Here is a 15,886-nt window from a genome sequence, read left to right on the forward strand (position 1 = left end):
GTAAAGTGGCGTGTTTGCACAGACGCACTCTGTGATCCTGAGGTGGGCGTTGTATAAATATTCTCCATACAATTTCTCCAATTATATGAAGAGACTCAGGCAGTTGTATGTTCCAAGTTACTACAGGGATATAAAAGGAATATTGCCGGTCTTAAATGATGTGGTACTGTGTGTGAGCTTGGGCTCCAGATTTTTTTTTCAGTGCCTTGATACTTGTTGATAGTGTCTCCCACCTCTGTCCTGCTCTCATTTGCAGTCCCATTGAATACTGAAACACATCTTGTGCTGCCTTGATGAAACATAGTGGGCATAATCAATATCAAATATCACATTTTGGCTTGCTATTCTTATGCACACGGAATAGAAATTGGTTAAATAAACTGCTTAATGATATTTGAGATTCTTACTTACCTGAGTTGATAGTAACATTAACACCTTTCCACAGGGAGGTCCAGGACATTTGTATCTGTTGAAGAATAAAGTGGCTACATTTGCCAAGGTGGAGAAGGAGGAAGACATGATCCAGTAAGACGTACTTCATTTTTGCTGGTGTAACTTATAATCTGAGTGTTTAGGGAAGGGGATCTCACCAACCACAGGAATTCAGTGTTTATGAAAAATAAATAAATAAAACGTGGCATATGTTCTTTGTAACTCTAGACTCAGTGCAAAGAAAACGCAGTGTTCATTCAAACAAAGCTGTTTTGGCAGATTACTCAATCCCAATTTTCACCTTTTATTAATAGGAAACAATATCTTATTAGTCATCACTCACATGTTTAGTATAATGTAACTACTTTGTGTTCAGAAAGTAGCTTAACAGATCACACTATACATGAAGTACAGAGAATAACAGTTTTATGTCCCTGTTGGCCATGCTCCATTAGAACATTCAGCAATGTAAAAGACAGAAATAGATGGATGGTTAAAAAATCAGCTTGTTCCCTTACCCCTTCACAAACAATTCAGCAAACTCATTTCAATGAGTTGCAGTTGGCATAAAAGCATACTGTGAAAATCTCCAACCATAAGGTACCTCTAAATTGTGTTCATGATTGTAGCTTTCACACAGTTACTCATTCATCGCACAGTTTTGACCTTAACCTTCTCACTAACTCTCTTTTCTCATTTTTTCTGCTGTTCCCACCTATTTGTCACCGAATCTCTTAACCTCGCGCTTCTCCTGTTGGACCAGGTTCTGGCGGCGGCTCGGCAAGCTGATGAGTAAGCTGAACCCAGAGCCCAACCTCATCCACATCATGGGTTGTTATGTGTTGGGGAGTGCTAATGGTGAAAAGGTAATTTTTGTTTGTCTTCTGAGTTATAACAAGCCTTAAGAGCAAATAAGAAAAAAAGTCTGCATGTACATTTAGCATGCTTACTCATGATCACAAATATGCATGTGCACACTCAAAGCCACATGCTGTCTGTGCACGGTACAGAGAAATTGTTAAGGCTATCTGTTGCCTTTGACTCTTGCTATCGCAGAGCAGTTGGTTTAGTCAGATAAACATAAGAGCACTTTTTGCATATACATGGTAAAATAATGATAGAGGGACCAGTTTGTGCTTACGGAAGATACAATAATGCATAGGATTTTTAAAATAGAATTCTTAGAGGCAAGTATGCACTCTGACCTTACCAGCACCTTCTGCTGCCTGGCTGCTACTTTGATCCTGCTGTCAGCCTGCCACACAGCACAGGCAGGGGGGAGGACAGTGAAGAAGAGGACACACACACACACATATACATACACACACACACACACAGCATGTTGGAATGACAGGAAAATAGACTCCTTGACACCCACTCAATCAAGCCACACACAGACATGCACACACACATGTACCAACTCACCCTCACTGCAGTGAGTGTACACACACACACTGTTCTCCTGCCACAACCTTTCCAACCCAACAGAGACTGATACAGACTTGCTATATGCAGACACACTCACATAGAGCCTATGTACATGAACATGCCCACACACTGAAATATTCATACTTTCTCATACAGCCCCATTTAGAACCACTGTACCACTGCTTCTTATGATTGCTCCTCTGCACTATGGTGGTAAAAACATATGTAGAGCTTTTCCTGCCCTTACCATCACTGTGAAGACTGGCAGTATCTGCAAATCAGTTTATAATGTATGAAAAAAAGTAAAAATTACTCTGTTTACGGTGATAAAAGCTGCAACATTGAGTTTTTTTGGGGGGGTTTTTTTTTGCAATATTTCAACTTTCACTTCCATTTCAGTTTTATTTTTGTGTGCAATGACAAATCAGTTTTTAGTGAAAGACACCACTTAACGATCATGAACAAAGACTGACAGGATAGTGAATTATTTGTAGTGAAATGATTAGTGACAACAGTAGGAACGTCCCAGTTAAATTAAATGCATATGACATCAATATTCTAAGATTATTAACATAATAGCTCTGAACTGGGACTTGTGAAAATAACTGTTTTGAAGTAAGCAGGCTACAATCTAATTTCGAAAACTTAATATCTTCTGCTGCTCATCTCATTTTCAGGTTAGTTAGTCTGTGGCGGCTAGAATTGTATTTCTTCTGTATTTCTTCCTCCCCTGCCAACAAAAGCCAAATGTAGATATAAATGAATGAAATAAATGAATCTTTGACACTCAGTTATTTTTAATGTAAATAATTTGTAAATGTTCAAAGCTGAACATAATGACACTCTGTGAGGGATCTGAAATTATTTAGTTTGAGAAAATTATATTGAATTCCAAGCCTAGTAACAAATAACAATATTAATTATTCTGTTCCATTTAAGTCTAAGTAAGTCATGTCAGTAAGCCATCTTGAATGGTATTAATTACACCTGTAAGGGCTGTAATACTATAGTATTTTTATCGTGTTGCATTTTGTAGATACAAACAAAAAAGTATGTTTGTTTTCATTTTCTTGATCAATTGTATTAGTGTAAATATGGCGTTTATTCAGATAGTGCTGTGAGGGATAGCCAGGTCAGCAGAGTCAGAACTCCCTGATTTCTCTGACACAGAATCAAAATTAGGAGACTGATGAATGAATGTGCCACTTGACTGTTTCAGATTATAGTCCGTACAGTATGATGTCAGTGTGGTATAAGAGGAAGTAACTGAGCGTATGGGAAATTTAGTCTTAATGAGGAAATCACAAGCATTAACAACTCTGAACTGACCTCTCACTATGTTTTATTTGTTTATGGTAATTACAACCAGGTGTTAGAATTAGAAATTTGAAAATGACATGTGAATGTTTCAAAATGCTGCTTGAAGCACATTTACTACATATTGTTTGTTTGTGTAAGCCATGTGCAGCTCTCCCACTGCATATCTGTGTTGTGTTGCATCAAATGAATGATCAGGAGACAATGCTAGGTCCATGTCCTTTTACTGACATTCTGGTTAAGATATTCACAAAACGCAAAAGTCATCAGCTGTGTGTGCATGGCACCGGGCGAACTGCACCGGAAAATATTAGCTTGGTATTAGACTGATTTTATACAGCCAAAAAGGCTTTGACCTGTGACTACACTGACTACACACACACACACACACACACACACACATACATATTGTGCACTACACGTATTACATAGATATTTACACAAAATGATTTGGTGGAATTCAGTCACTCATATTAACCAATTACACTTGTACTCTGAGTCTGTATGTTCTACATACAAAGAAGTCTTAGCAGTGCACTGTGACAGTCACTGTGACATTTGCCATTTTCTCTATAGTGATTCAGTACACGTGATGCAAGGAGGGATATGAACAGGGAAGGGCTTATTCGCTGCATTTAACAATTTTTCCCCTGCTGCTGCCTGTGTGCGCTCCTGCAAGCTCAGCTGGAAAGCCACTATTAATAGACTGACTGACTGATCTACCTTCAGATGATGCACCACTCCACCCAGCATCACCCCTTACAGCTCCTACCATCAGCCATTTTACACTGCAAAAGTCATACTATATGTAGCATAATAACTATAAAATGCAATACTTGTCCCAGTTACGTACGTGATGGCAGAACTTGATTGTTTTTTTCTTTACTTAATGCTTTACACATTTGTTGTTAATTCGCCATTTTGTCTGGTATTAATTGTATCATATTCAGTCTCATAGGAAACACACATTTTTTCACTACTAAAACCATCAGGTTTTCAACTCATTCAACTGTGATTTTTCCATTGTACTGTATGTTTTGTACTGAGCCTTAACTACTTGAACAAAACAGCTCACATGTGATGAACTACAGATCCAAGATCTGATTCAACAGCTAGAATAAAGTTAGTAACTTTTTAGTTAGTCAATTTAAATCTGGTTTCTCTGTAGGTACACACTGAGTTTAAATGTATATTATGTAGGACCTTCTTAACAAACAGTGTAAAGGCTTGTACAAAAGTAATTCCTCTCAATCATCACTCATGACCCACTAGAAGTACGACCTTCACAAAATCTTTTGTGCCATTCAAACACACGTGCACATGACATGCAGTGTTCCCCATACAGTGTACAAAAAGATTCAGCTGCTGTTTTGTTCAATTTGGCAAAAACTTACAACAGTTGTGTGTGAATACCCAACCTTTAATATATAACACTCAGTGTGACTGTGAACCATGTGGTTTTATCCTCATAAGTGCAGTTTCATTAATTAATTAATTATTAATTAATAGCCATACCTTGTATGTTGGCCCTGCGATGGATTGGCGATCCGTACAGGGTGTACCCTGCCTCTTGCCCAATTTCAGCTGGGATAGACTCCAGCTCCCACCCCTCCTGTGACCCTTAACAAATAAGTGGTATAGATAATGAATGGGTGGACGGACAAACCTTCTAAAAATGGATATGTACAAAAAGAAAAAGAAACAAGATAGCTAGATATGATTGTAAAGTGATTGTTTAGTTGGCTTCCTTGAAGCTACCATAAAATTAATATATTTTTATTTTATTCATTCATCTATTTATTTATTTACCAAGAAGTTCTGCAAAACTTTTTTATTTTCATAAAAGACAGGAAACCAAAAAGAACTGCATACAAAAGTCTAATACTTTCCTCTTTATACTGAGGCACGGCTTAGTGTTCTGCAGATGAAATCTGCAAATTCTGCCAGGCTCCATGTGTGATGGCACACCAGCTGGCACTGGACCAGACCCCAGGGAGTGAGAGGCAGGACAGGGAGGGTGAGGTGGAACAAGAGGGAGGAGGAGAAGGAGGCAGTAAAAGTGTGGAGAGGGCCAAAAGCAAGAATATCATAGAGCGTGATAGGCCTCCAGGTGTACAATACATGTGTGCTGTAGAAACCCTCAATAGGTAATCAGATGATACAGATGATGTCTTCATCTTGTCTCTCTGAAAAGAACAAAAAAGAAATGCCTGTATGAGCACACACTAAGGTTGGTGACTTGGGAGCACAGACATATGCTGTGACCCATTTCAGGGGCTGCCATCTATCACATCCACATGTCAACAGTAAGCATGTCATAGTGAGTTGGAAAGGCATTTCAAAGACTCCTCAAATACAGCCAAGACAAGCTCTGTCAGTGTCCCAAACCCAGCATGAGACAATATTGATCTTTGTGGTTTATGGGAGCTAGTGTTGATGCTATGATTAATCCTCTCAAGTCTTATTTATGTTGGTTGCACAGGTTCAGTACTCTGCATCTTTGTAGGCCACATTGTTTTAAGACTGTCTAGTGAAATGGGACACAGCTAGATGATTTATTGGATGCTGTCAGTGATAAAGTGGGTGGGCAGTGCACTTGCAGGGCATTTGTTTACAATTCATACTTTGATGAAGTAGCAAATAACCTTAAAGGTATACATTGCAGGATTTGTTACTGTTTGTAAACACCATTTCAAGAAACTTCCAGATGGACAACCATCATTGCAAGACTCCACCAAGCTGGACTTTATGACAGAGTGGCCAGACAGACACCTCTCCTCAGTGAAAGTCTCAGACTGTGAGAAACAAGGTTCTCTGGTCTGACAAAAACCAAGATTGATGTGTAATGTCTGTAGGAAACCAGACATGACGCTTACAATTGGTTGCCCTTCTGGAAAGTTCTCCTGTCCCCACACAGGATCTCTAGAGCTCAGTGAGACTGACTATCGGATTCTTGGTCACCTCTCTTACCAAGGCCGTCTTCCCCAGTTGCTCAGTTTGGAGTCCTAGCTCCAAGAAAAGTCCTGGTTGTTTTAAACTTCTTCTATTTAAGAAATGTGGAGGCACCATGCTCTGAGGAACTTTCAGTGAAACAGATTTTTTTTTTTTTGGTAGCTTTCCTTAGTTGTGTGCCTCAACACAATACTGTCTCTTAGGCAGTTCCTTGGACTGCATGGCTTGTTTTTGGCTCTGATATGCACTGTCAGTGTGAAACCTTACCTTTCCAAATCACGTCCAATCAATTTACTTTACCAAAGAAGGATTCCAATCAAGGTGTAGAGACATCTCAAAGACAAAAATGGGAGGTCCTTCCATCCATTATCAAAATGGGAAAGAATGAAGGGGTCAGAATACTTTGCAAATTCACTAAATATTATAGGTGAAGAAAATCTTAGTTGAAATAAAAGCATATACAATACTTAATAAATTTCCTCGCTTAAACTCATCAGGTTCCTACGTGTATACCTCATTCATTTAGAACACAGTCTGTGTCAGCTTTTAAAGGTGGGTACAGTGAGTTAGGTGGCGTTACCCTCCACCACCTACCTGTGTGTGACCCTACTCTGCCAGACCTTTACCTCACTATAAATCCATTCTGACAGATGCACCTTTATGGACAGAAAACATTACCATGAGTGCCTTTTACTTATACTCAGCTATTGCAGTATAAGTAGCACATTGACCTTTTACATTATGCTCAGGGGCAGTGCTACTCTACATAAACAGAATCAAAGTGCTGTGGGGCCTCCTCCAGCTCTTTCCATACAGTCATATCTCTGCATCACTACTTGTTTGTCTGTTTTCATTTCAAAATGCCTGATGGCATTTGGAATCAAGTATTCTCTCTCTCTAACTCTTTCTCTCTGACTCCCTCCCTTTTTCCCTGCAGCTTATTCAGACTCTAAAGAGGCTGATGAGACCCTCATCAGTTGAATTCAAGTCCCCACTAGAGCTGTCTGCACAGGGTGAGAGCACTACAAACACACTGCACATAGTTACAAACTCACACATGGTGTTATTAGTTTTCTGCTTTCTTCATATAGATGATAGATTATTCTTCCACCTGCGCCACAAAAGTGTTGTATGTACCACAATATACACACAAAAAACATACGTACAGTATTTGTATTGATTTTGTGCTATCAGCCTCACCAGTACACCCACTGAATGTTAATATTGGCCATTAATCAATGCCAGCGAGCTGCTCAGCAAAGAAGAAAGCACATCGTGGAGTGAGAGCAAACATACAGGTGTGAACTCTGCTGAGCGATCAACACATCCCTCATCAGTCATTTTCCTGACATCTATTGATGCCATGCTAAATATTTTCCCATTAAAACCCATATTTAAACCCATGTTTTAACACTTACATCTGTAACATTTATGTGTCTATTAAATACTTCTGAAATGGGACTAACAAAAAATAGTATTGATTTTCTTGTCCCCTGTTTTTCTGGGGTCCTCTTTCTGTCCCAGCCACATGGTCAGATTTTACTGCTAGGTGGACATAACCACCCATTATCATCAGCAAACACTCTGATTGGCTAAGCACAGATCAACTCACAAAGTGGCCAGGGATCACATTGCAGATTTGCAGAGGGTTCTATTCATCTGAATTTCACAGTACTTTTCAGTTCAGTGGAGTTAAATCTTTTTTGTCCCAGAAGGAAAATTTAATATACAGCCAGGTCATTGAAGCAGTGAATCACTAAGTGACAGTTCACCCAAGAGTCCCAGACTTTCCAATGTTTTAAACCATTTGAATCCTGATCCTTACTGGCACTGTATGTGCAGCAAGAGTGCTGCTTTACTGTGTTAAATTTGAGAAAATCAAAAATTGAGTTTCAATTAACAAGCGGCTCCCAACTACACCCAGCTCTGCTGTCCAACAGTGATGTCACAGGGTCCTGGAGGCCACCTGTACATCACTGCAGCCAAGTGAGAAGTTTAACCACTGGAGGTCAACAAAAACAAGATATTCAGGAATTTTGTACACCACACGATTTCCACTTCACAAAGTGTTGTGACATTTGATGCCAGTAGAATGCATGGACACACCATAGATACAAAGTAGTAGTCAATGTAGAGTAGCTGGGATGGAAAGTTGATGCATGTCAGCATAGAGAAAGTAGTACAGTGGTGTATCCTGACACACTAATGTGCATTAACCCACAAGATGTGGTTTCCCTTAAATCATACACTGGGGCTAAATAGGACATTTCAAACACATTTTTCAGTAACCCATCACACAGATTAAAGATGGAGCTTTTATTTTGTCTTCCATCTTATGTGCGTGACTGGGGGTTATGGGGCTCTTAATAATAACAAAACACAGAGGACCACCTAGCAGTACTAGTGACTAGTGCTGCTTTTACTATGCAGTGTAGACAATGAGTTAGCTTTCTTAAAAACTGTTAGCAGTATGCTAGAAAGCTGTGTCTGGGTTACCACAGTAATTGGACTTACTGCTCTAACAAAACCATTTTCACAAGACAGGTTCTTGGCTATACCTTGAGATCCTGAACATCTCAAACAGGATCAGAGACTAGGGACAGTCTTGGCAGAGTTCAACACCCACTGAAAACATCTTGACTTTGTGCCTAGAATATGGACACAAATCTCACTTTGGTTATAATCTAACTGGATGGCTTGTAGCAGCAGCATGTAGTATCTCACAGAGGGTTCCTTGGGGGGCACAGTGGTAAACCTTCCCCAACTCCACAAAACACATATCGACTAGGTGGTCAAACTCCCATGACCCTTCAGGAAATCTTCAAGGGTAAAGAGTTGGTCCACTGTTACATGGCCAAGATGCTCCTCCTGAATCCAAGGTTCGACAATCAGCCAGGGCCAATTTGTGGTAATAAGAAAAAGACAGTAAGTAACAAAAGAACAATGTACAAAACTGAGTCTGATAATAATTGCAAATTGTGACAAAAATGTCTGCACTGATGCTAGATGAGATCAGGTTATCCCAGAAAAATACAATTTTGTACTATTAATCTTGTTTTTTTGTTTGTTTGTTTGTTTTTTTGCTGCAGGCAAAGAGATGATCGAGATGTACTTTGATTTCCGTCTGTTCCGCCTGTGGAAAAGCCGTCAGCACTCAAAGCTGCTGGACTACGACGACCTCTTGTGATGTTGCCCACCGTCTGTTGGTTTGTCAACTGGTTATCTCATATCTGTGCCTACTGGAGCACAGTGACAGGGCATTTGGTTGAAGGGCCCCTTAGAGGTACCTTGACCGGCTCAGTGCCAGAGCTGGAGCAGCAGCACAGTTGGGTCTGTTTTTCCCCTCTGAAGCAACAGGGTGGCCCTGTAGATTCAGCCAGTGGTGTACTTTTCCTCCCTTATCCATTTTAACTTTCTGCCTATCTCTCTGAGAAAAGAGAAAGAGAGGGACAAGAAAAAGGAGGAGAAGCAAGAGACTCATCATCCTATCCTAAACGTGTCAAGAGACTCTAACTACAGTTTCAGATTCCTGAGTTCAGAGAGGATGCTAGATAAAAGAGTAACATCAATTAACAGAAAGAACTATTTACTCCTTTCTGAGTTTAGATGGAGACAGATTGTATTTATTTATTTATTTATCTGACTTTTTTGCCTTGTCTATTCTTTTAAGATGGAGGCTTTTAGGAAAGAAGTGTTTTCTTTTTCAGGTGTGGAAGTATTTGAAAGGGAATTAGAGCCTATATGTAAATAAACAAGCGCTTACTGGAGCATTAGAGAACTGATTCCCAGCATCTCTGCCCATGCTATCATGTGAAAATCTAGATATTTGGTTAGTCTGATAAAAACATAGAGGTCTCCATTTAACGCAGTTTTTTAGACTTAAAATAACTATTAACATTTTGTACAGACTGTTGTATTAACTCAGGTTAAATCCCTTGTTTGATACTAATAATTATACTTACTGTTCGCAACATACTGTAGATCAGAATCCAAGGCCTACATACTCCATCTTCAGTAGAACGTTATGACCATCAGGGATGATCTATCTTAGCTTGTGTGTGAAAGGTGGAGATTTTCTACATTTTCATAGTCAAATCAACTGTAGCTGAACAGATGTACCCATGCATGTTTCTTAACAACAGAGCATTACATTTGACCCCACTGAGCCAACACTAACTTCTTTCTTGAGCTGTTGGTTCATGGGTGCTGGACATTTTTAGTGTGTTTTTATTATTTGTGTGTGTGTGTGTGCATAGTTACTTGCATTTTGTCACTCTGTAAAGAGGTTGCAGGTAGAGACTATGACACCAGACTCTGCACACCATTGGTAATGTCCATTAAAAGTAGACAAAAATACATACTGATAACATACATACTGTACTGTATATTTTATTTGTTTCAACACTACTTACCTTCAACATTACTTACCTTTTTTTTTTTTTTTTTGGACAAAATTAGAATTTCTTATCAAAGACTTGCTTGAATCTTTCAGTAGCAATGGAGAGGTAGAGGTGATAGTTTTTTAAGTGTTTCTCCTCACCACCAAATTGTTGTGTTTGTGTTAATATACTCTTAAAAATACAGCTATAGAAAGTGCTCTAGAAAATTAATTTTAGTGAATATCACAATATGAAGGTCTGTCTCTCAAAATACAGTCCTTGCCATACTCATTTCTGCCATTAATATCTATTTTTTAAAACATCATGACATTTTATATTTTCCATTTTAGAGTTTAAATGATGTGTATTTTGTGTTACCACTGAACAACTTTAAGATTTAGTATCAAACTTCCATAAAGTTTGGGGAGTTGCAAGAGACAGGTTAAAGCCAAACTCAAACAATGGATCCTAAATTTCCCATGATGCAACTGGATAGTAGTGTCTTTTTTCTTAGACCTTGTCAGTTTCTGTGACATCCCCAGGGATATTTTCTCCAACTTAAAAAAGGTTCCCTTCAGAAATACAAAAGACATTGCCTGTTTTCAGATGTTAAATAATACTCCTTGTGACAAATTGACTCATCTTTATGTGTATTACACATATTGGTAAAAACATAAAACTTCAACTGGCAGGCATCAATGAAAGTTTCACACACTGTCGTCCATTATATCAGACTTGGGTTCCTGTAATCTATTTTACAACAAAGGCCAGTATTAGCCTGATGCTGCATTATAGGCCTAACCTGTATTTATTAAAAGCAATTCTATTTTTTTAAAGCAAGGGCTTAACCTATTGCACTGTATAACTACAAAATACTCACACTAATGGTAAATAACAAACTGCTGCTTAAAGTTACTTTAAACTAACAGTAACAGTTTTTAGGGAGAGTGCTGTTTGAAAACTTAAATCAACTTTGGATCAATATAACCATTGTTATAATAATATAACTCCTGGTATTGGTACTGAATATGTGTAATGTCAGAAAGGATTAGTGCCGTTTACATTGCTCCAGCTTGTGCTGGGGTGGCCATGTCCTCTGTGATGCTATTCTCCCTCATATATGCAGCTTCATCATTTGATAAAACTCACTGTATGTGTGCATTCTTGAACTTCCTTCTGCAGACCCAATGTTCTCACAAAGACAGGAGAGAATGAGGAGAATCCATGAAAGACATGAAGACTTTTTGCTTTTTCATTTCTTCAATAACTTGGGTGGACTTTAGTAACACAATATGTGTCATTTATCCACATATGCTTCCTAACTTTATATCCCAGCTTCCCTGCACATTTAAAAGTGTGCCCGTGACTGAGCCCCTTCACTGCTTATCCGTACATCCATGTCTTTTGTTGTTGCTTCCTGATCCATGCAGGTCATTTGAGCTGGAGAAGGAGTGCACTGCATTGGGATGTTTTGAGCAGCTCTTAATGCATTCATGAGAACATATGGGCTCTATCAGTAGAGCTTTGGTCTAAGATGGGACAGAGACATTTGAAATACCCCCATATTGCCAGTGATGATGTAAAACATGCTATTAAATATTATTGAAGTTCTTACTGTAAGAGCACTGACTGACAGACCGAAGCCCTTTGAGTGGATGAAGAAAATGAAATGAGCTATTCTTGACTTTCCTCAGCAGCATTGATACTGCACTTTGTATCTGGTTCCTGTTATGAAAATCTGCTGATGTTTTTTTGTATTTAAAATATTTATGTAAATTATGATTTATGTCTATGCTAGTGTCACATAAAAATGCTTATGCTTATACTTTAATACTACTGTCAACTCAGTGTTGTGCCACAAAGTAGCATGTGTCACTAGATCACTGTTAAATTAATTGTGATAATTTGGTGTAATTACTAGAAACAGCTAAGACCATGGTGGTTGGTTATGTCAACACAAAACTCTTTAAATGTTTAAAACACTGGTGAATGGTAAATGGACTGCACTTATATAGCGTTTTTCTATTCATATCAACCACTCAAAGCGCTTTACACTAAGGGTCACATTCACCCATTCACACACATTTATACAACACTTGTCTTCAGCACTCTAACAGTCTCTCTCTCACACACACACACACACATTCACACTTCAATCCTACATTGGTACATGGTTTAAAATACTAACATTATCCAAGAGAAGTAATAGTTTTATTGATAAGAAAATAACCCTAACCCTAACCCTGGTTTGTGCCAGCATACCATAAATTCTCAAATGTAGCCACTTTCTTTAATTACCTCAAGTGCAGAGAGGCATTTTAATTGTAACAGGCTTATATTAGGAACAGGGTTTTGTTTTGAATCTCCCCTCTTTTCATTACTATATTTTATAATGTTTTTGTAAGAAACCACCCTTGCTGACATTTTATTGAGGGTCACTGTTAATGTAAAACTTTCCCCAGTTTAATCTGTTGTCTTGATAAATACAACATATTGCACATTGTCACAGCACTTATTCTATCAGCAGAACAAGAGTCATATCATACTCACAATGATGCTGTTTGGAGTGTCTCTCAGAAATACGGGTTTTATTCAATAATCACTTCTACTCTATTCCTTCCACCTTGCAGTTTTTTTTCACAATCTTTGCAGGTATATTGTTTTTGTACTAATGGAATGAGTGCTGTGGCAATGTAGATTGTGTGGAATTGATCATGTGAACTAGTCCAGATATTTCCACCCAGCCCCTCAAAAATGTACACAGTTTTATATTAATTTTGGTTGATGGTCTTGCATGTTCACAGTCTTTACACCAACCTCAAAATGAATGTAATGTCCACTCATGTTAAAATCATAGAACTTTTAAGGTTACTTAAAAACATTATATCCTAACTGTTGAGCTTCTTGGCCTTTGTGTCTTGTGTGCTCAGTTATCAATTTGCTTAAGGTAGAATCAGACCTTTGTAATTGCCATACAGTTATGGTTTTTGCCTCATGTTGATATGTGTGTATATATTCGTTTAAACATAATCTGCTCTCTCGAATCTCTGTAGCAATATACTGTTTAAGAATATTTCTGTATGGGTGTTTGAATTGCTTTAATGTACAGGATAAAGTACATTGTCCAAGGTATTGTACCTTTGAATTTTAATGACTATTGTTTTGTAGTACTGTGGATGATGGTCAGAAACAAAGTGAGAAATACATGGAAGACTGACTAAGCAGAATGCAGTGTGCTCACATCTTGGCTCCTTTATATTCTACCTGGGTGCAGTCCTGCTCATGTATGACTCTTCTGCTTTCCCCTCTACTGTGAGATTAAGTCCCAAACCCAGAGCCTAATTACATACCTGCTGTAACTGCATCTCAAGTCACTATATTTAACCTTGCTGCTGTGTTGGGTTTATTAGCAAATTGAGTTACACTCAAAATTGACATAAGCCTGAGGGATTCTTAATGAGTTTTCTGTCCACAAAGAAAAGCTACCATTATCTGCCACTAAGATCAGCAAGTTCTCCCTGAGGTTGAGAACAGATGAGACACTCAGCTTGCTGAAACACAAGCACAAGGCAAATATATATATAAAATATATTGCTCAGTTAAAATGTAAGGTAAAAATGAGCTCTCCTGTACAAAGGAAGCAGCAGGCAGCAGACACTGAAGGAGCCAAGCAGGAGAGTCACCAGCAAAGAGTCATGCAAGGACTGCCTTGGCAATCTTTTATGGGTGCTGGCAAGTTTGAGATAAGCACAAAGAGATAACCCAGAACTCAGATGTCAAAAACGTCCTTAATGAGATCTTACATTAATTTTAGCGTACATTCATTACAACACGCAAAGTTTGGCTTGCCATAATGGCTCACTATATAGCAGCCATTTCCATTTCGTGAGAGTAATCAAACAAAACAACAGGTTGATCTATTAACATGTTATTTTCCTAATTAAACTGTGTTTTGTTGTTGAGAAAAGAAGAAATTTACCCCTAAGCATTTTTGTGCCCTCCCCACTGCTGGTTTCTGTGAAGATTGCCAAGGGCTCAGTTGGGAGCTTGATTGAGTTTGATGAGGATGATGGATAGATACTGCCTTGATTACCCTGACACCTCCAGTCAGGCTGTGATTGTACTTTCGAATGAGTGGAAAATGTGTTTATATAATGTCTGTTTCACTTTGCATCAACTTCTAAGTCATCTAACTGAGCATTAGATTTTGGAATAGCTGGAGACTATAGGAGTGATAGATGTTACAGTAAGGTTCAAAAACAGGTTCATCATCCATATGTCTTGATAAAAATCTTGTTTATTATGAAAGGTATAATAGCAATTAACATTACTGTATACTGTACCTGGTGATTTTGATACTAGTAAAAGTTACATCTGGGTAGCTTTGATGACCTTTTGGGTTCTTCCTTAGAATAAACATAATAGATGGAACTTTTATCCAAGATGGCAACTTATTGTACCTGAACTACTAGCAAAGAAATGTGATTGCGTTGAATAATGTTGGTAATAACCTGTGAGAAAAATGATTGTTTTTAAAGCATTTTTTTCCAGTAAACCTTAGTTCTACACAGCCTGTTTCATTGTCTTATTACTGAGTGACATCAATAACAGTAGAGAGGTAGCAAGGTAAGGTCGTTGTAGCTCAGTAGGTAGTGGACAGAAATGCACTTTGGTTGAAAGTCTTAGATTATCCAACTTATTAATGTTCACTTTGTGTGCAAATTGCATGAAATTTGCCCCAAACCATTCATGCAGTGGATTACATCATACTATATTAGTAATTTATCAAATGATACCTGCAAGCTCTGACACATTTGCACACATGCTTATCAGTTTCACAAAGCAACAGTATGTAAGATTTTAAAGAAATAGCACACATTTCATACAAATGATATTCTAAAATTAAAATATGTAAATTTTGTACCCACATTATCCCTGACATTTCCAGCCATTTTCAAACCTAGAAAAATCCATCATTTTCATTAAGATAACAGTCTGTTTCATTTGCTCACCTGTCAATGGCGTCACATTCCCTTGCATCAGCATTGCGATTGCTTGCAAGAAGCAGTCAATTTTCTTTTAGTTTTAGTAATTTGACATCCTGATTTTAAGTCATCAGAAAAACAAGCTGAGAATACTTTAGCAGTAGCTGATGTCCTGATAAATATTGCCATATTGGACTAATAGTCATAAATGTCTACCTCTTGGTGGCACTAAAAGAAAAGTTAGTGAATCATCAACATCAATAAGATTCATTCTCTGGGTACCATAAAGTTTCAGGTCATTCCATCCTGTTGCTGTTAATTATACTTCAGTCTGAGCCAAAGTGGTGGATTGGCAAACTCACATTGCCATTCACAGAGCTGTGCCACCAACAT

The 15,886-nt window shown here is 38.2% G+C and overlaps 1 protein-coding gene across 1 annotated transcript in view; it reads left to right on the forward strand.

Annotated features, from left to right (window-relative positions):
* The window catches only part of nsmfb (NMDA receptor synaptonuclear signaling and neuronal migration factor b), a 40,718-nt gene extending 29,037 nt beyond the window's left edge, over window positions 1–11,681 (forward strand). The window contains exons 13-16 of the mRNA XM_018669034.2: window positions 446–525; window positions 1,196–1,298; window positions 7,067–7,142; window positions 9,219–11,681. Of these exons, the coding sequence (XP_018524550.1) occupies window positions 446–525; window positions 1,196–1,298; window positions 7,067–7,142; window positions 9,219–9,316 (357 nt within the window). The 3' untranslated portion in view covers window positions 9,317–11,681. The remainder of the gene's footprint in view (window positions 1–445; window positions 526–1,195; window positions 1,299–7,066; window positions 7,143–9,218) is intronic.
* Window positions 11,682–15,886: the final 4,205 nt, after the last annotated feature.

Source organism: Lates calcarifer, linkage group LG13 (genome assembly GCF_001640805.2).
Source record: "Lates calcarifer isolate ASB-BC8 linkage group LG13, TLL_Latcal_v3, whole genome shotgun sequence".
NCBI classification, from domain to species: Eukaryota; Metazoa; Chordata; class Actinopteri; family Centropomidae; genus Lates; species Lates calcarifer.